Genomic DNA, 20,159 nt, shown 5'->3' with positions numbered 1-20,159 from the left:
AAGAAACAGCTTGATACCTATCTCTAAGATAATAAGCAATCAACGTGCATGCCCCTCTCCTAAACCAACAAATGACAAAATATTTATTAAAAGATCATGGCTGAGAGTATCAAAGGCCTTGTTATAGTCAAGCATTACCAGTAATGTTAGTTTATTGGAATCAAATGCTGATAAAATCTCATCAGCTATAGAGGCCAATGCCGTACAACAGCTGTAGTTTGATCTAAACTCTTGTGTCACTGATAAAATTGAGTTGTCTTTAACATATTTCTGAAGCTGTATTTCCATTATTTTTTCTAATTTTTTTGATAACGTTGGAAGAATGCTTAGGGTAGAGTTGGGACAGATGTCGCACCTTTTTTGTTGCGTGATAAAGTTTATAGTTCTAACATTGGGAGACAGTAAATAAAAACCACATTTAAATGTTTAAGTTTATATGTGAAAAATGTATTATTTGGATTCAATAAATCAAGTTTTCCTGTCAATAACATTTTTTATCCTTATTATGTATTTGTCAATCTCACCCATCCTATATGGGTGTTTGATGCCGACCGGGTGGATGTTATTGTTTAAAAAAAGTGAAAAATGTGTAAGAAAAATGTAAGTATTAAACTCACATTAAATATAGGTAGCTTAAATAAAATTAAAAAAGTAACAGAAAAAATTCTAGATAATATGAATTAAATATTAACATGGCTATTTGTTAAAAACTAGTTTAGAGCATAACATGCAATGTTGTTCATATGAGGTGCAAGAAAAAGCATGAACCCATCTCTCACATTTAACACATTTTATCCAGTCTACAGTGGTTGTTTAGTCGTACTTTTCTAAGCAACCAACACATTCATTCATCATCATTATCTGATGATGACGACTGACTTTCAACTAATTTGCGTTTGGCAGAATTAAGAGCACTCACGCGAGAAAGTGAGAGTGCTTTTTCTTTTTGTTGGTTTTGCTTCTGTTTTTCTAATTTTTTGGCTTCAAGCTCTAGTTTTTTGAGTCTCTTCTCTTTTTTTTCCAAAATGTTGATAGGGCTAGTTAGGTCTTGGACAAACTGTTTTCTTCTTTTTGGATTCTTTGAAGCTACGATCTTGGGAACAGGAGAAAGATCTTCTAAAATCTTTGAAGGCGTCTAATCTGATGTACAGGCGACAGGCACTGCAAAATGATTATCCAATATCTTAAGAGGGGAAGAGTTTGAACTTGTCAATGCTACATTGGGTGTTAATGTGGATTGAGGAGGACCAGGTTCTGAGCATTCACTTGATAAATGTTGAGAAGGTAGTTCATTTTCCTCGGCAGAAAGAAAAGCATGATCTGGGATAGCAGTTGGTTTCAAGGGGTAAGTTCCTGTAGCACGAAATCCTGATATTCCAATCTCATTTTTTTTTTTTTTTTTTTTTTATGGTAAAAACAAGCACAAGAGGAAAGTCCTATATCACTCTTGGAGTGGTGCTTGCGCGAAGATATTTGTGGGCATTTATCTTGAATCGCTGCAGGTTGTATGCGTCGGGAAATATGTGAGGTGGAAGCCCGTTCCACAAAGAAGATGTTCTCCAGATGAATGAGTCCCGATACAGCGACGTCCTTGGGGTAGGCAGGTGGACTCGATGTTGATGAGCCGCAACTGCTAGATGCGTCCTTCTTGCCGGAACAGCCCTGGGTGGGATCAGGCCTGCCAGAATAAACAGAGATCAGCCACCTTTCCTCTGTGCTCCAGATTATCCAGACTCTTTGTCAGTTCTGGTTTGTCGATAAGATATAGAATAGAATATAGAATCCTCTTCTGTATAGAATCCAGCAGGTTTAAACTATGCTTGGGTGCAGAGCTCCAGACATGCGAGCAATACTCGAGGGAAGGGCGTATTTGAGCCTTATAAAGAGTCAGCAGCTGTTCTGGTGTATACAGTTTTTTCGTTTTGAAAAGCACTCCGAGTTTTTTGGAAGCCGCCCTGGCGACCTCGGCAACGTGGTCATGCCAAGACACACTGTTGGTAACCTCGACTCCTAGAAGATGTAAAGATGATTTCATTAGCAATGTTTTCCCTGCCACAACCAGCTCCGGGCCACCAATTTTAGTCTTTATCGTAAATACTGCAGCCTGCGTTTTTTTAGCGTTAAAATTGACCAAATTGTTATCGCCCCACTACAAGATTGCTCTAATATCGTTGTTGGTTAAAGCTACTTGTTGCTGCCTAAGATTCTGAGAACTTGCGGCTGTCGTTGGTTCGGCGGACTTAAATGTGGAAATAAGTGTGCTATCGTCCGCAAAGCTGTAGATTGGATTGACAGTGGTTCCTAGCAAATCGTTGATATATACCAAGAAAAGGGTGGGGGATAGAATGCATCCTTGAGGGACTCCAGCGTTAATGTTAAATTTGTCGGAGAGGTATCCATCGACGGCTACTTGGATTGTTCGTTGTTCAAGAAAACTTTTGATCTAATTTAATAATGAGTTTTGTATGCCGATTGAGGAGAGCTTGGTTAGTAGTCCCTCATGCCACACTCTGTCAAATGCCTTGGAAATATCAAGAGCGACTGAGCGGGACTCGCCGTGCTTCTCCATGGCCTCCGTCCACAAGTGTGTGACGTAGGCCAGAAGATCGCCGGTGGATCGGAAGTTTCGGAAGACGTATTGATGATCGCTGATTAGTCGAGATGATTCCAGATATCTTAACAGTTGTTGGTTGACTGCTTTCTCCATAATCTTCGATATTACTGGAACTATTGCAATCGGACGGTAATTGGAGGGCATCGTGTTCTTACCCTTTTTGAGTACAGCTTGCACTCGAGCAGCTTTCCAGCATGTTGGAAATTGGCCCTGTTTATACGATGCCGTGAACAGTCTACATAAGGGAGGAGTCAATTCGTCTGCACAACGTTTTAGTATTAGGGCTGGAATTCCATCGGGTCCAGAAGCTTTATTGGTGTCTACGCTTTTAAGAATTTTTTTTTAGGTAGGGGTCCATTGGTGAAAATTGAAGATGTTATGGATCGCTTTGTATACCAAAACATATTGGAAAGTCATATACTACCATGGATAGAAGACAACATGTGCTTAAGATAGGTTTTTCAACATGACAATGACCCAAAACACACATCAAAATTAGGTAAAAATTGTGTTAATAAACTTGATGTTATGCCTTTTCCAGCCCAAAGCCCCCATTGAGAATTTGTAGGATGAAATTGATAGGAGAATTCATTAAAAAAAATTATCAAATGTGAACAAATTGAATCAGGACATTCAAAATATCTGGAAAGCAATTTCTCAGGACTATATTGATGGACTATTAAAATTAATGAAAAAAAGGTGTGAAGCAGTTATTTAAAAGAAATAATTTAAATTTAAGTTGCTCTACTTTTGACCCATACAATTTAGATTTTTTTTAGTTTTTATATATACAGGGTATTGAAAATAAAAATTGTGATATAAATAAAGTTGTTTTACTATTACATAAAAAGTAAGCAAACCTATTTTTAAAAAGGAGATAAAAAAAGAAAAAAACTCGATTTTTTAAAAAGTTGGTCTATACAGGTTGTCCGAAAAGTCAACGATAATACTGAAAGGGCTGACGGAGCAACTCATAAGCACCCAGAAAAGCATAAAATGACCTTAGTAAAAAATCGATGGTTTTCGAGATATTGGCACTTTAGTGGAAGTCACCAGAATCCTACTCTTGGATCAGATTTTTGATTGTCACGCCTTAAAAATAGATATTTTTTAGAATCTCTTTTTAGCTATGCATCACTGAATAGCCATTTTACTGATCAAAGACAAATATTAAACTAAATGGCCAAAAAATTTAATAAGAAATCTATTCTAAAATAAAGTATTACTTATTTTTATTTTTTTAACTTTGAATTTGACCGCTCATACTGGACCAAAAAAATTGTACGACAACCCGGCTAATACCTTAATACCTGCTCATTTAATCTACTTTTTTAAATTACCTAAATGTTTTTTTAACAGTTTACTATTATTGTGTTATAGTAAAAAATAACGTAAAAAAAATTAAACAAATTTTTAAGTTATGTTTAAAATGTTTTTATTTAACTTAAAAATTTAAAAAATCAAGAGCGAAGGTAATTCTTATCACCATAGCAATAAACAACAAACATTTTTGGAATTTAGTTTGTTTACAGTATTCCGTGAACTAACTACTTTTTTGCTTGTATCCTAACGTTTCTGTTACCTTTTGCTTTAGATTTGTTTTTGAGTTCATTTTCCTGTGGACTGTGTTCTTTGAGCTGTTTGTTTTATTGGTTAATCATTTATTATGCCCTTTCCGTATACCGCCCAAGAATATGCAAACATGCATTTCATTTATGGTGAATGTAGAGGAAATGCTCTAGCAGCATCTAATCTTTATCAAGAAAGATATCCGAATTTGGCCCAAAATCCTGACTATCGTGTATTTATTAATGTTCACCGCTCATATTCCGAAGGCAGAATGCCTCATGTTCCTGTTCGAGAGGGAAGACCTCGTACTGATTATGTTGATCAAGTTTTAGAAGAAATTGAAATGATCCGTCTACTTCGGCACGAGCAATCGAAAGAAGAACAGGGATACCGAAATCGGTAGTAAACGACATCACTAGGCGATTTCAATATCACCCTTATCATGTTCAACGAGCGCAAAGCCTACTGCCTCGAGACTACGAACCACGCCTACAATTTTGCCGTAGAATGTTGCAAAAAAATCAAGAGGTTTTCAATTTTTTGAAATAATATACTGTGATCGGATGAGAGTACATTCAAAAAGGATGGCTTTATGAACATGCACAATTTGCACACTTATGCGTTGGAAAATCCCCAGTCTATTCGAGAAGAAAGGTCACAGTACCGATTTAAAGTAAACTTTTGGACCGGTATCTTGAACGGACGTGTAATTGGCCCATTCGAATTACCAGAAAATTTGAACTGGTAGGCTTATTTAGATTTTTGTTGAAACAATCTACCAATTCTTTTAGAAGATGTTTCTTTGGCCAGTCGCCGAATAATGTGGTTCCAAAATGATGGTTGCCCGGCACATTATGCCCATGAAGTTCGTCGGTATTTAAACCAAACATACCCCAACAGATGGATCGGCCGGCTTGGTCCAATTTTATGGCCTCCCAGGTCTCCAGACCTAAACCCTCTTGATTTTTTTTACTGGGGTTGCATAAAAGAAAAGGTTTATGCAAGACCAATAAATAATATTGCTGAATTACGGCAGCGAATAAATGATGCAGCCGAAGATCTTAACGCTGCCAGGAATGCAAGATGGATCAATAGGTCATTTATTAAAAGATGCCACGCCTGCATTCGCGTTGGTGGTAGACAGTTCGAACATATTATTTGATTTTTAAATTTTTTTTTAAGTTAAATAAAAATATTTTTTGAACATAACATAATTATAAATTTGTTTTATTTTTTTCATAAGGTATACTAGGAGACGGAAATAATAGTCAGTGACGTATTTTCAGCTTTAGGGCGAGCCGAGTGAAGCAAGGGAAGAGGAAAATAAATTCAGTGGCGGCAACAATTTCTCTTTAGTTATTATTTATAATGCCTATTATAATGTGATAGTAATAAAGAGGTAAATATGTACTTCCTATCTTCAGCTTATTTCATACAAAGAATTTCTAGTTTTAAAAGATAAAATTATTTGAATTTCACATATGGGCTTAGTACCTTTACTATATTTATAAATTCCTATTATATATATAATTCCTATTATTCTGTTTTTGAAGGTGGTAGACATTGGTAGAGTAGTAATAAATAGATTTAGTTTACATAAATTAATAGATACAGTTTACACTTGATAACGATTGGGGATACTACCAACCGAAACGTCGTGTTAAAAGTTAAAATAAAGGCATTGCAAGTTCGAGAACCTATTTATTAGTTTCCTATTATTTTAATTACGGGTAGAAGTTTTAGTAAATAATCAGCGTCGCAAACCCTAAAACTCTTTTAGGTAGGTCAGGTACCTATAGTCTGCAGTACTAGCTAAAAGGGTTGTATCCCTAAAATATCCGTTACGCAGGTATACACACTTTAATTCTCAGGTAGGTTATAAGTTGCAGCATAGAGAACTATAATAAAAGGTTTGTTTATTATATTTCTCTAAAATAAAGGCCTTTTATTATATTTCTCTATAAGTTGCAGTACTAGGTACAAGGGTTGTATCCCTAAATTATCCCTTATGAAGGTATACCCACTTTAATTTTCAGGTAGGTTATAGGTTATTATATTAAAACACTTACTTAAACATTAATTTGGATTATTATTAATTCAAAAACTCAAAAACTGCGCGAGCACGCCTATGTACCAGATCTCGGCACGACGACGATAATGAACGAAATGAATCAATCGTTCAGTGTTGTGACCTCTACTCCGCCGTCGATCAATATCAGTACAAAAAATTGCGCCGTCTAGGTACTTTCTTTAAACTAGGGGCTGCTTCAAATATTCCGTAAGCTGCAAGGCACGGCCCGAAATAAATTTACCACCAGTGCGCGTTTTCTTACAAAATTCTCTGGCTTTATTTAACCGAGCGGCAATTTGTATGTATATATGCAATTAAACATTTAAAAACATAAGTTTAAGCCGCTCCTGTTTTCTCGTTTCCGAACTGACTGACGTCACTGACTATTATTTTCGACTTCTAGTATAGATTAGGTTTATCTTTCACTATATCACAATAACAGTAAGGCTTTTTTTAAAACATATTGGATAATTTTAAAATTAAATTAAATGAGCAAACTTTTTAAGGTATTAGCCGTGTTGCCGTACAATTTTTCGGTCCAGTATGAGCGGTCAAATTCAAAGTTAAGAAAATAAAAATAAGTAACACTTTATTTTAGAATAAATTTTTTTTATTTTTTATTAAAGATTTCTTATTAAATTTTTTGGCCGTTTAGTTTAATGTTTGTCTTTGATTAGTAAAATGGCTATTCAGTATTGCATAGCTAAAGAGAGATTCTAAAAAATATTTATTTTTAAGGCGTGACAATCGAAAATCTGATCCAAGAGTAGGATTTTGGTGACTTCCACTAAAGTGCCAATATCTCGAAAACCATCGATTTTTTACTAAGGTCATTTTATGTTTTTCTGGGTGCTTATGAGTTGCTCGATCAGCCCCTTTAGTATTATCGTTGACTTTCCGGACACCCTGTATATGAGCAATAGTGTATGTAGCCTCAAAATATCTTAATGAATAAAAATAGAATAAAATATCTTATGATCATCGATAAAACATGACATGTTTCGATTTGAAACAATAAAAAACATTTATTGGTACAAGCAGTGTATCCAATATAAAAAAGATACCGCCAACAAAAAATCGACTTTTCTTACTATATAATTTTGATCGTCGGTGCTGGTAACATTGATAATTATGCGGCCAAAATATGGCAAATATTAAATAATAATTATTCTACCCCAATTAACTATAATTAAATAATTTTTTGATCTACGCTTCAAAAGTGTAAATATATTTTTAACGGCCAGTTTATTCTTGATAATCAATAGTAATAGTCGATAGGTACGGTGGTAGCGGCTTGTTAAAAGAAATTATATTTTCAAGGTGAGTAGCTCATTTTTTCACTTTAAAACCTTCAGTTTATTTTGCATATTTTAATATTTTTTAATTAAGTGTATTCGTTATAATGATGGTTAAGAAACCGAGAATCAACATTCAGCATAAAGTGAAATTTTTGCAGATCCTTGACTACTATTAACTCTTTGTTAGCACGTTTCCTATTATTCAAATTAACAGTTAGTTTAAATTTAAAGAATAAAAACAATAGACTGCTTTACTGATTAAAACCTATTTAATTAATTGCTATTGTTTTTCTTTAAAAGAATACCTAATTATAAAGATGCCGTCCTACTGGGAAGTAAACGAGGAGAATTTTTATAATCAAGTTTATAAGGAAATGGGCAAAACTAAATCGGAAATCTTTGAGTATGTGGAAATACTTAAGAAGTGGGCGAGCGAACAGCCGCATTTTCCAGAGGTGCCGCGTGAGTACCACTAGTTTTAGGACATTTTTTACCTTCAAAAAGGACCTTTTGAATATTCCCAAGCAACACATCATATATCATTATCGTTAAATATACAGGGTATCCATTTAATATCGAGGTGCTCGATTGCGGCTAAATCTTGAAACGGAAAAAACTTTTAATAAAGAACTAACAATAATAAATTTTAATTGAGTTAGAGGGGCTACTTTTTAAAATTAGTTTGGTTAATACAGGATGTCCCAAAAACGGTAGTATATAATTTGAACTTTTTCTTAAATGGAACCACCTATATTTTTTTTTTCTGAAATAGGAGTCTTATTTGACGCTCTCTTTAACCCTAAAAGTGTTTTGCCCTAATATGCGATGTTGCCTATTTATTAACAATTTAAGGAAATTTTCACGAAAATCAATGTATTATTTATATATTAATACACCGTCCGGCAAAATGATCTCCCACATTTTGATTTTTAATAAAAATGCCAATGTAAATGCTATTTATATTTTATTTTTATTAACTAAAATTATATGGTATGTCATTTTGTTTTTATTAAGTTTTGAAAATTACAGAGTCCAAGTGGCGACCATTTCTTTCGACACACATTCGAAGCTGATTTCTGAAAGTTTCCATTACTCGAGCAGTAATTTGAGGCGATATTCCTGTAATTTCTTGGCGTATTGCTGCTTTCAATTCATCAATGGCTCGGGGATGATGTTGAAAAACCTTCTCTTTCAGGTAGCCCCAAAGAAAAAAGTCGCATGGGGCAAGATCGGGTGAACGCGCAGGCCACCCAACGTCTACACGTAACAAGATTACACAGCCTGGAAACATTTCCCTTAACAGGTCCATTGTCCTTCTTGCCGTATGAGCTGTAGCCCCATCCTGTTGAAACCACACATCCGGATGTTCAAGTTCCCTAAGTTTTGGTTCCAAAAAATTACGTAGCATGTCGACATATCGATCGGCAGTTACGGTAACCGTTACCCCTCCTTCTTCAAAAAAATAGGGATCCCAAACACCAAAAGAACCAAGAGCACACCAAAAGAACCAAACGTTTTACCGTTTGTAAAACGTTGGCTGTGAAGTGGCCTTTCATGGAGCTGCCGCGGATTTTCTTTTCGCTACTTTCCCAGTAGCGAAAATTCTGCTTGTTCACACAGCCAGACAAATGGAAATGAGCCTTGTCACTCGTTATTAAAAGGGCATTTTGTGGGATGTTTTGAAGAATATCATTGGCACATTCTCGGCGATTTTCCCAGTCCCGTTCACTAAGTTCTTGCACGATCATCATTTTGTATGGGTGGAACTTCAGATCGGTGTGCAAAATTCTTCTCACAGAACGATCTGACAAACGCAAAGCAGAGGCATGTTTAATAGCTGAACGTCTAGGAGATCGTTCAACTGCTTCTCTTACAGCTGCAATATTTTCAGGTGCCCGACACTTCTGGGTCTACCAGTTGATTTTCTTTTTAAGGCTGAACCTGTAGCTCTAAAATTTGAAACTCACAACAGTATTGTTTTGCGATCTGAAACTGGATCATGTCTACCAAGCGCGAAGTGAGTACGAAAATTTCTTTGTGTCGTAATCACAGATTCGTTACTTTTGAAAAATGTTTCGATAACGAAGGCACGATGCTCGCCCGTCCAGTTCATGGCGACAACTGAAATGGCAAGCCACGCGCAGCCAACCGACTACGCTAAGCTGGCTCCCTCTTTACTGATTCGGGCTCAGTGGCGGCGCAAAATGTGGGAGATCATTTTGCCGGATCCTGTATTTACCAAGGAGGTTTTTTATCTTTTTGAAAAATCTATGTAGAGTCCTTGGCTTAGTTGATTTTATCTTTCGAAATTCCAAAATTTATTTTTTTTTATATGGGGTGATCAAAATCATTATTTAAATAATGATATTATTATGAAAATGTAAATACGTTAATTATTCTCCTAGTTTTTGTACAATTTTATTAGTATTCTGTAGTTAAAGTTGATTCGTAGGGTTTCTTTAGGGTTCTACTTACGTTTGGTTTATTATTTTTATCTATAGTGTTTAGTTTTTAAGTAGTTCATCTTGTTCGAGAGCCCCATTTTGGCCCCAATTTAGGTTATTTAGGTTATATTATTGTAAATCCCTGTAGCTCTAATTTTCTAGAATTTGTATACTTGCTTGCTTTGATTGTCAGTATTCTCCTAAAATTATTGGTCTCTTTGGGCAAAAACAATGAAGATAATTTTAAATATTTCGAAATTGTTCCATCGGGTTTTAAAAAGGACGCGCTTCGTGACAATTCATTCAGTTTTAATTGTTTAGTCAGTTTTTACCGTGGAAACAATTAAACGACAGTCAAGGCGAGTTAGGTTAGTGTTTTTGACGTTGACAATAAAAGCGTGTTCCCGAATTTCGTAACAATTGGTGTCAGAAGTGAAGGATATTTGGAAGCTCATTTTAGTGGATGCCTATAACAAGAAGTCAGGCCAAGATGGAGACCGAGAAATTGATGGAGCTGCTATTAAGGAAGTTTGACGAGCAAAAAGTAGAACAAGAAGAACGAGACCGTAAACAGAAGGAAGAACAAGAAGAACGAGACCGCAAACAGAAGGAAGAACAAGAAAAGCGAGACAAGAAACAGGAAGATTTACTAAAGACAATTAAATCTGACCTGAAGAAGGAAAATGAAGACCTGATTCGAACCATGAAAGATGACTTACTTAATTTAAAAGATAATCTTAAAAAGGAGCAGGAGGAACGAGTTTTACAACTTAAAGAAGATCTGGAGAAGAGTCAGAAACAATTAATGACTAACTTTGAAGCAACGGTAGAAGAAGAATTGGGGCAAGTACAAAAAAAGATCCAAGAACTAGAGATGAAAGTAAAACGGACTCCTCTTCATCCCGATCCTGGAATGCAAATAATGATGAAAGTAAAGCCACCAAAATTCGATGGCAAAGAAGCATGGAGTACCTATTTGAATCAATTTGAGGCCGCTGCAAGGGGAAATCGCTGGGATAACGAAGAAAAGGCAATCAATCTTAAGCTAAGCCTTAGAGGAGAAGCTACAGAAATATTTGTATGGTCAACGATTTATCCTTAGAACTGACCATACTTCGTTGAAATGGCTGTTTCAGTTTAAAAACCCCGAAGGACAAATAGCAAGGTGGCTTCAACGATTACAAGAGTATGACTTTACGATAGAACATAAGAAAGGAATATCACCAAAATGCCGATGCTTTATCGAGAAGACCCTGTATTGAAACATGTCAACATTGTTTTAAAAAGGAATCAAAACAGCATTCAGAGATATTTACTTGTAATCGTATTGGCCTTCACAGTTCTAAAGAGTGGGATGTAGCTAGTTTAATCCAAGATCAGTGTGATGACCCAGTATTTGGTGTTATTTACGAACTGAAATCTCGAGAAATTTCAAAACCAGAATGGAAATATATTTCTGGCAAATGTCCAGAACTAAAAGCTTATTGGTCTTAATGGAATTCATTGGTTATAAAAGATGGATTGTTAAAAAGAGTCTGGGAGAGCGTAGATGGAAAAGAAAAGACATATCTGACAGTCCTTTCACGAAAACGGATTCCGGAGTTCTTGAAGCTGTTTATGGCGGTGTCGGCGGAGGACATTTTGGAGTTAGTAAGACTTTGGCAAAAGTTAGAGAACGGTTTTACTGGCTGAACAGTCATCAAGATGTTGAACGCTGGTGCCGACAGTGTGAGCAGTGTTCGTCAAGCAAGGGCCTAAGAACCCGGACAAGAGGAAAGATGATGCAGTATCTTGTTGGTGCATCCTTTGAACGAATTGCCATAGACGTAGCAGGACCCTTCCCTACTAGTAGCTCCGGAAACCGATATGCTCTTGTTGCTATGGATTACTTTAGTAAGTGGCCCGAGGTTTATCCGATTACAAACCAAGAAGCAACGACAGTAGCTGAAGTGCTGTTCCAGAACTGGATTTGTCGATTTGGTGTACCCAGAGAGATACATTCAGACCAAGGAAAAAATTTTGAGTCACAAATATTCTAACAAGTATGCCAGTTCCTGGGAATCAATAAGACCCGTACAACCCCACTACACCCTCAGTCTGATGGAATGGTTGAAAGATTTAACCGCACATTTGAAACCTATTTGAGGATGGTGGTAAACTCTAAGCAAAGCGACTGAGATACCTGTATACAACCATTTCTATTGGCATATCGTTCTTCTATCCACAAGTCAACTGGAAAAAGCCCGGCAAAAGTTGTCTACGGTGATGAACTTCGTTTACCTTTGGACATTATTACTGGAAGACCCCATAAGTCTGAAACCCTTGAGGAGTACGTCGACCATTTGCAAGAGCATTTACAAATTGTTCACGAACAAGCACGGGAAAAACTTCATCTAGAAAGTAACAAAATGAAATCGCGTTATGACATAAAGGCAAATTCTACCGGTTTTAATCCTGGGGATAAAGTCTGGTTATACAATCCACGGAGGATGAAGGGCAAGTCACCAAAGCTCCAGAAGGATAAGGAAGGTCCATTCAATGTGGTCACCAGAATCAACGACGTGGTGTACCGTATCCAGCGACATCCGACAACGAAGATGAAAATTGTAAACATCGTCCGGCTAACGCCCTATCATGACTCAGGTGGTCCCATGTTTGATCAAGATCGAGTGACAAATAGCTTGTCACTCTGATTCTATAAAATATTTATTAATTGTTTTCCCTCGTGGGTGTCGTAATGTCTATGAAAAAATGTATTATTCTTCCTTTAGGAACAAAGTTTAAGAAAACGGTTAGAGATAAAGGCAAACTTGTTGGTATCAAATTGAAGATAAAAGAATGCTCTATCAAAATGCGCTACTAGATATAGGGTGTTCCATTTAAAAAAATAGCGCAAAATTTAATTGAAAATATCATTATTTGAGTAACGATTTTGATATCACTGCGTATAAAAGAAAATAAATTTTAGACTTTCGAAGGATAAAATTAACTAAGCTAAGGACTCTACATAGGTTTTTCAAAAAGATAAAAAACGTCCTTGGTAAATATTAAGATTTAAGTGATACATTGATTTTCGTGAAAATTTCTTTAAACTGTTAATAAATAGGCAAACTTTGCATTTTAGAGCAAAACAGTTTTAGCGTTAAAGAGAGCGTCAAACGACACTTCCATTTCAGAAAAAAAATATAGGTGGTTCCATTTAAAAAAAAAGTTCAAATAATGTATCATGCTTTTTTGGGACACCCTGTATCAACCAAACTAATTTAAAAAATTAGCCTCTTTACATCAATTAACATTTCCCCTAATAAATGTTTTTTCCGTTTCAAAATTTAGCCGCAATCCAGCACCGCGATATTAAATGGACTATATGTTTCAGAACTATGGGATCAAACTTCAAAGGGGTTGTTCAGTGCAACAGTAGAATCCATTTGAGTATAGGAACCAATGTCCGGAAATGTGTCACTACGCCACTACGGCCCTAAGACGCGCTTATATTTAGAAAAAATATTAATTACCTAAATAGGATCTGATGCATTTATTTTTACCTTTTCTATATGATACCATCACAACAATTGTTCAAAATGTCTTTCTCCAACCTCAATACACCGATTTAAACGCCGCACATGATTTCGGCGGACTACACTAAAAATTTGATCCTCGTTTTGAATGATTTCAAATGCTGCTGTTTCGTAAACTAAAGACTTTAAATGTCCCCACAAGAAAAAATCGAGCGACGTTAAATCGGGTGACCTAGGAGGCCAAGAAACTGCTCCACCTCTGGCAATCCAATGGTGCCCAAACCGCTAAGCCAAATACTCGCGTACTTGTACAGCAAAGTGAGCCGGCGCTCCATCATGCTGATACCACATTTGCTGTCTAACGTTTAGTGGAACATTTTCAAGGAGTTCTGGGAGAACTAAATAGGTTCTGTTAACCGTGCCGGTAGAAGGTATGGCCCAATTAAATAATCATCAACAATGCCTGTCCATACGTTGACAGACCAACGATTCTGATGTTTTCTTGGAAAAATTGCATAAGGATTTACTTCGTCCCAAACATGGCTATTCCTACTATTAAAAATACCATAGGTCCATAAAACATATCGTAAAAAATTTGGTTGTGCAACGATGTGATCCAGAAGCCATCGACAAAATTGAACTCTAGGATGATAGTCAGCTGCAGTCATACCTTGAACTTTCTGGAAGTGGTAAGGATGGAGTTGTTGCTCGTGTAGTACTCGCCAGACAGAAGCGTTACTTGTATTCATATTCTTAGCGACGTCACGTGTGCTAGTTAATGGTTCATTGGCAACTCGCTGAAGTACCTCTTTTTCAAATTCGACCGTTCTTATGGTTCGAGCAACACCAGTATCATGCATCCTGGTCTTAAACATGCCTGTCTCAGCGAGCCGCCGATGAACCGCAATAAACTTTTTGTATCCAGGATGCTGTCGTTCAGGATAACGTTCATGATACAACCGCGATGCTGCTCGTGCATTGCAGTTTGTTGCTCCGTATGCCAAATGCATATCCGCCAATTCTTGATTGGTAAAGTTCTCCATTAGCAATAAATGTTTAAAAATTGTAAGCTTTAAAATTTTTAAACATGAAATTAAAAATTGACATTGATAAGCGGTGATTTTAAACAATTGTTGTTATGGTATCATGTACAAAAGGGAAAAATAAATGCAGCAGATCCTATTTAGGTAATTCATGTTTTTTATAAATTTTAACGCATCTTAGGGCCGTAGTGGCGTAGTGACGCATATGGACATATACTCAAACTGGGTTCCTATACTCAAATGAATTTTTCTGTTGCACTGAATAACCCCCAGAAGTTTGATCCCATAGTTCTGAAACACCCTGTATACATTATATACAGTGCTTTTCTTTAATGTCCCCACCCCCCTCTCTTTATTGTTTGAACGAATCAATTCAAAATATTGAAACTTGAGGTAATGCAATTGATGAATAAATACTACGTTTTAAAGCAAAATTGACAGATGAAAATTTCAAGATGGCTGCTGGGTGCCATCTTGGAAAAAAAATTAAATGGAAAGGGTGGTCTTGTGGCACATTATTTTAAAGCTCCTGACGAGTAGAGAATATAAATTCAATATCTTTACCTACTATAAAATGGTGGTACATTTAATAATTACCTGAATATAAAAACACTGACATGTATATCTCTACAAATAATTGTTATTCTCTGCCGTATCCACAGCGACAGCGATAATTTAGATAAAACTTTGTTTTGTTGACAGTGACAAAAATATCAGTACGAAAATAAATATCATTGTGCAGTTAAAATATTCTCATTTAGTTTTCGATAGTTTAAAATGGTGAATTCTTGTCCATTGTAAGAAAAAATCGAAGCGATTTTTATTTACGGTGCAACGCGTAACTTCCACGAAACCGAAAGCGTTTTCAACGCTCGTTTCCCAAATCATCTTATTTGTAGAAAACATTAAAATTTACGGAAACTCATATCTAAATTTACAACTACTGGTAGTGTAAATAACAAAAAGCCCCCAGGACGTCCGTCCATTTCGAAGAAAATCAAGTTGAAATAATTAGTGAGATGATATAAATGGACATTTTCTCTCAACGGTAATGTTCATAGACAAAATTGTCGTTATTGGAGTGACACTAATTCTTCGTCTTCCGGTAAACTCATACTCATTATCCGGAAAAAATCCAGAAAGAAACATTTGGGCAGGAATATTGAACTATTTAAATAACAATTTCCTCGGTCGTTGGATTGGCCTTCGAGGACCTGTGGAATGGCCAGTTCGCTCGCCAAATTTGACACCTCTAGACTTTTTTTTATGGGACTATTTGAAGCAAAAAGTATACGAAACTGAACCGGCTTCAGTATTGGATTTACGACAGACAATAACGAATATTTGTAGAAATATCGATGTTAGTGTATTTGAAAATGTTTGGTATGAGATTTCGGACCGACTGTTCTTGTGTTAAGAAGTTCAAGGCAACCATTTCCAGCATCTTCTCAATCAAACTTAATGTATTTATTCGATATATCAAGTTAAATTTCACCCTTTCCATTTAATTTTTTTTCCAAGATGGCGCCCAGCAGCCATCTTGAAATTTTCATCTGTCAATTTTTTTTTAAAACCTAGTATATCAATTGTATTACCTCAAGTTTTAATATTTTGAATTGTTCCGTTCAAAAAATAAAGAGGGGGGGGGTACATTAAAGAAAGGCACTGTATATTCGAGCATTTTTCAGTAAATCTTGTATTTTGGTATATTTATCAGTTGTATGTGGTCATGGTATATTTATTAAATGGTAATATATACGTATATCATGTACTATTCTGTTGACAAAAGGGAAAAAATTTCGGCATTTAAAAAATTGACACGTGATTTACATATCTAGTTTTTAAACTCGATTACTACACCGCAGATATTTGATTAATTTTTTCTGAAATATCACTATTTTTCCTCCATATTATGCAGAGTCCTGCAACAGTGCGTCGGTTTTCCATAAAGCCTAAAAAAATTAGGTTAAATTTTCTAACCTCTTAAAAAAATTTTGGGACCTGATAGCGCATATCTGGAAAATATTTTGAAGTATACAGGGTGCTTCAAAAAAGTAGGGCCATATAAGCAGCATTTTTTTTAAATGGAATGCCATTTTTTGTATTTTATTTTTAAGACCGCCTTAGGCTACCTAGTATATACGCTAAATATGGCTGCTTTGTCATGCGCAGTTAGACTGCAATAATTTTTTTTATAAAAAAAAATCTAAAAATCATTACATCATTTAATTTAATCTTGATACTAGAAATGTCAATTCAATGTCAATATTGGACATATTTGGGATTCTAGAAGAACGGAGAACTACTTTGACTTAAATTGTTTCCTTCTGTCATATACAGGGTGTTCGTAGTTAGCAATTATATTTTACGAATTTCAAAGCTCCACTTCTCGCTTTTTTTAAATGGAACACCCTGTATATTTTTTATCCATTTAATAAAGATTTTATACATGAACATATTTTATTATGTAAACATATTAGCTATCTTTAGTCGTTTTCAAAATATTCACGATAATTATCCGTAGATAATAAAATGTTTAAATAAGAACCAGGAAATCTGCATTCTTAACAAAATAGGTATTTTAATATCTTTTTTGTTGCCAAGCAAAATATTTCACCTGTTTCTCTAAATAAATTTTTGACATTTTGGTGAGAATATCATTTTTGTATGTGTATTATCAGCTTAAGTATTCAGTTATTTGAATTATCGTAACTTTGTTTGTAAAAGAAATTTGGAGTTTTGTTTCAGAAATCTAATCTGAACGAAAATTGCATACTTATAAAATGCATTTTAGCAAAGACGAACTTGTTGACATAATACTTGTGTTGGGGGAATCTAAAAAGAATTGCCTCCTAGCCTCTCGAATGTATGGGGCGCGCTATCCTGATAGAAGATGTCTAGAAGAAAAATCTTTTAGAAGGTTACTAGCAAAATTTGTGGAGACAGGGAGCGTTTGTTACCCCAAGCAAGATAGAATGAGGCCTATTACTAATCAGGAGCAAGAGTTAGATGTGTTATTAACGGTAATCGAAGATCTTCACCTAAGTCAGTCAAATATCGGAGCAGCAGTTGGAATAAATGAAAGATCAAAAGAACATCAGGCATTTTTTGATAGGGATATGCAAAATCGACTTGAATTTTGTACTTGGAGCAGAAATAAATTACAAAATGACCCCACGTTTTTTAATATTGTCCTATTTACGGATGAGGCAACATTTTATAAAAACGGATCAGTAAATAGACATAATTTTCATTATTATTCATCCGAAAACCCCCATTTTATGCGGCAGATCGACTACCAGCATAGGTGGTCATTAAATGTGTGGGGTGGAATTATTGGAAGCACCATTATCGGTCCCTATTTTTTTAATGGTTATCTCAATGGAGAAATGTACCTTCAATTTCTACAAAATGAACTGCCTAGATTACTTGCAAATGTTCCATTAATTACTAGAAACCGAATGTGGTTTCAACAGGACGGAACTCCTCCACATTTTTCTCGAAATGTCACTGAATATTTAAATGTAACATTTGAAGAAAAATGGATTGGAAGGAATGGACCTATTAATTGGCCAGCCAGATCACCTGACCTAACAAATTTAGATTTTTTTTATGGGGTTTTGTAAAAGAAATTGTTTATAAAAATCCACCTACGACGGAAGTAGATATGGAGCAGAGAATACGGAATGTGTTTGCTCAAGTAACTCCACAAATGCTACATGAAGTAGAAAGAAGTTTTCAGGAACGTATTAATTTATGTTTTGAACAAAACGGAGGACATATTGAATACTTAATATAATAATAATAATAAAATGATAAATATTTTTAATATGCTTGTTTAATTATTATCGTGAATATTTTAAAAACGACTAAAGATAGCTAATATGTTTATATAATAAAAAATGTTCATGTATTAAATCTTCATTAAATGGATAAAAAATATACAGGGTGTTCCATTAAAAAAAAGCGAGAAATGGAGCTTTGAAATTCGTAAAATATGATTGCTAACTACGAACACCCTGTATATGACAGAAGGAAACAATTTAAGTCAAAGTAATTCTCTGTTATTCTAGAGTCCCAATTAAGTCCAATATTGACATTAAATTGACATTTCTAGTATCAAGATGAAATTAAATGATGTAATGATTTTTAGATTTTTTTAATAAAAAAAATTATTGCAGTCAAACTGCGCATCACAAAGCAGCCATATTTAGCTCATATACTAAATAGCCTAAGGCGGTCTTAAAAATAAAATAAAAAAAATGGCATTCCATTTTAAAAAAATTCTTCTTATATCGCCCTACTTTTTTGAAGCACTCTGTATACTTCAAAATATTTTTCAGATATGCGCTATCCCAGTCCCAGGTCCCAACATTTTTTTAAGAGGTTAGAAATTTTTAACCTTATTTTTCTTAGGCTTTATGGAAGACCGACGCACTGTTGCAGGACCCTGTATAATCTAATAATGCTATTTTTATACGAAATTTTTATATAGAAAATTATATTACTTTTAAAGAGATAGTGTTATTAAAATAAATATAGCATATATATTTTCTGCAAAAACATTGTTTTTCATCAACACAACCCTTACCCCCCCTCTTTCCCCCTCAACCCACCCAAAATATTTGCCAGTAAGAAATCCTTTTAAAAATGATTGTTTTTCGTCCATAATATCCAATATAATGGCAATGTTTTTGTATTAATTATTTATAAATATACAGATATATAATAATATCAAATTTAAATAAACAAACTGTATTATTATATTAAATATTAACGAGAAAACCTGCTGTTATTCATACGTATTATTTTAAAAAACAATGATTTTTAAAAACCTTTTCTTACTGGTACGTTGTGTAGAGTGGGTGGGGTAACGAAAAAAGTTTTTTCTTCATATAATAATTGCCTGAGAGAAAAATGCTTTTTAAAAAAATTATAGGTAACCAAAAATCTATAGTTTTTGTATCTCTACTTTTCTCGCATAATGTGAAAAAAATCCTATTTTATTTATTGAAAGCAAGGCGTATTGCTATGAAAATTACAGTAGTTGTATCATTTTTTCTGTTAAAATTTAGTGGAAATTTAGTTTTTTAAGATAAGTCAATAAGTGTTGAAGAATTGAAGATTTACATACCTATTTTTTAAACTCGATTAGTACACCTCAAATATGTGATAAAATGACTGCGATATCATATATATATGCCATTGTGTAACATACGATATACTTAATTTTCATATACGTATATATCTTATAGTGTAATAATAGAATATCATACACAGGGAAATCTAGAGAAACATAGGAAATGTAATAGTATGTACTTATATGAAAGACCATAATTATACTAAATAAGATATACAAATAAAAAAAAATCAAAAATACAAAGCTGCTCAAAACTGAACAAGAATTTAAAAAATTAAATATATTTTAGAAAGATGCGTACTTTTTTTAAATTAAATAATATTATACAATAAATCCCTTATGGACACCATTCGTAATTTTTTTTTTCAAAGTAAAATGTTAAGAAATCATAATTTTTTTTTCTTACTTTTTGTTAAAGAATCGCCCTGGATATTATTCATATATGTAATATTCAACGTTTTG

At 34.6% G+C, this 20,159-nt stretch overlaps 1 protein-coding gene across 1 annotated transcript in view; it reads left to right on the top strand.

The window, feature by feature from the left end:
- Window positions 1–7,413: 7,413 nt before the first annotated feature.
- Window positions 7,414–20,159, top strand: part of LOC126742388 (retinol-binding protein pinta-like) — a 29,571-nt gene continuing 16,825 nt past the window's right edge. Inside the window, exons 1-2 of the mRNA XM_050449037.1 lie at window positions 7,414–7,574; window positions 7,853–8,014. Of these exons, the coding sequence (XP_050304994.1) occupies window positions 7,870–8,014 (145 nt within the window). The 5' untranslated portion in view covers window positions 7,414–7,574; window positions 7,853–7,869. The remainder of the gene's footprint in view (window positions 7,575–7,852; window positions 8,015–20,159) is intronic.

This window comes from Anthonomus grandis, chromosome 11 (genome assembly GCF_022605725.1).
Source record: "Anthonomus grandis grandis chromosome 11, icAntGran1.3, whole genome shotgun sequence".
Taxonomy (NCBI): Eukaryota; Metazoa; Arthropoda; class Insecta; order Coleoptera; family Curculionidae; genus Anthonomus; species Anthonomus grandis.
This window is presented reverse-complemented; position numbering and strand designations above follow the sequence as displayed.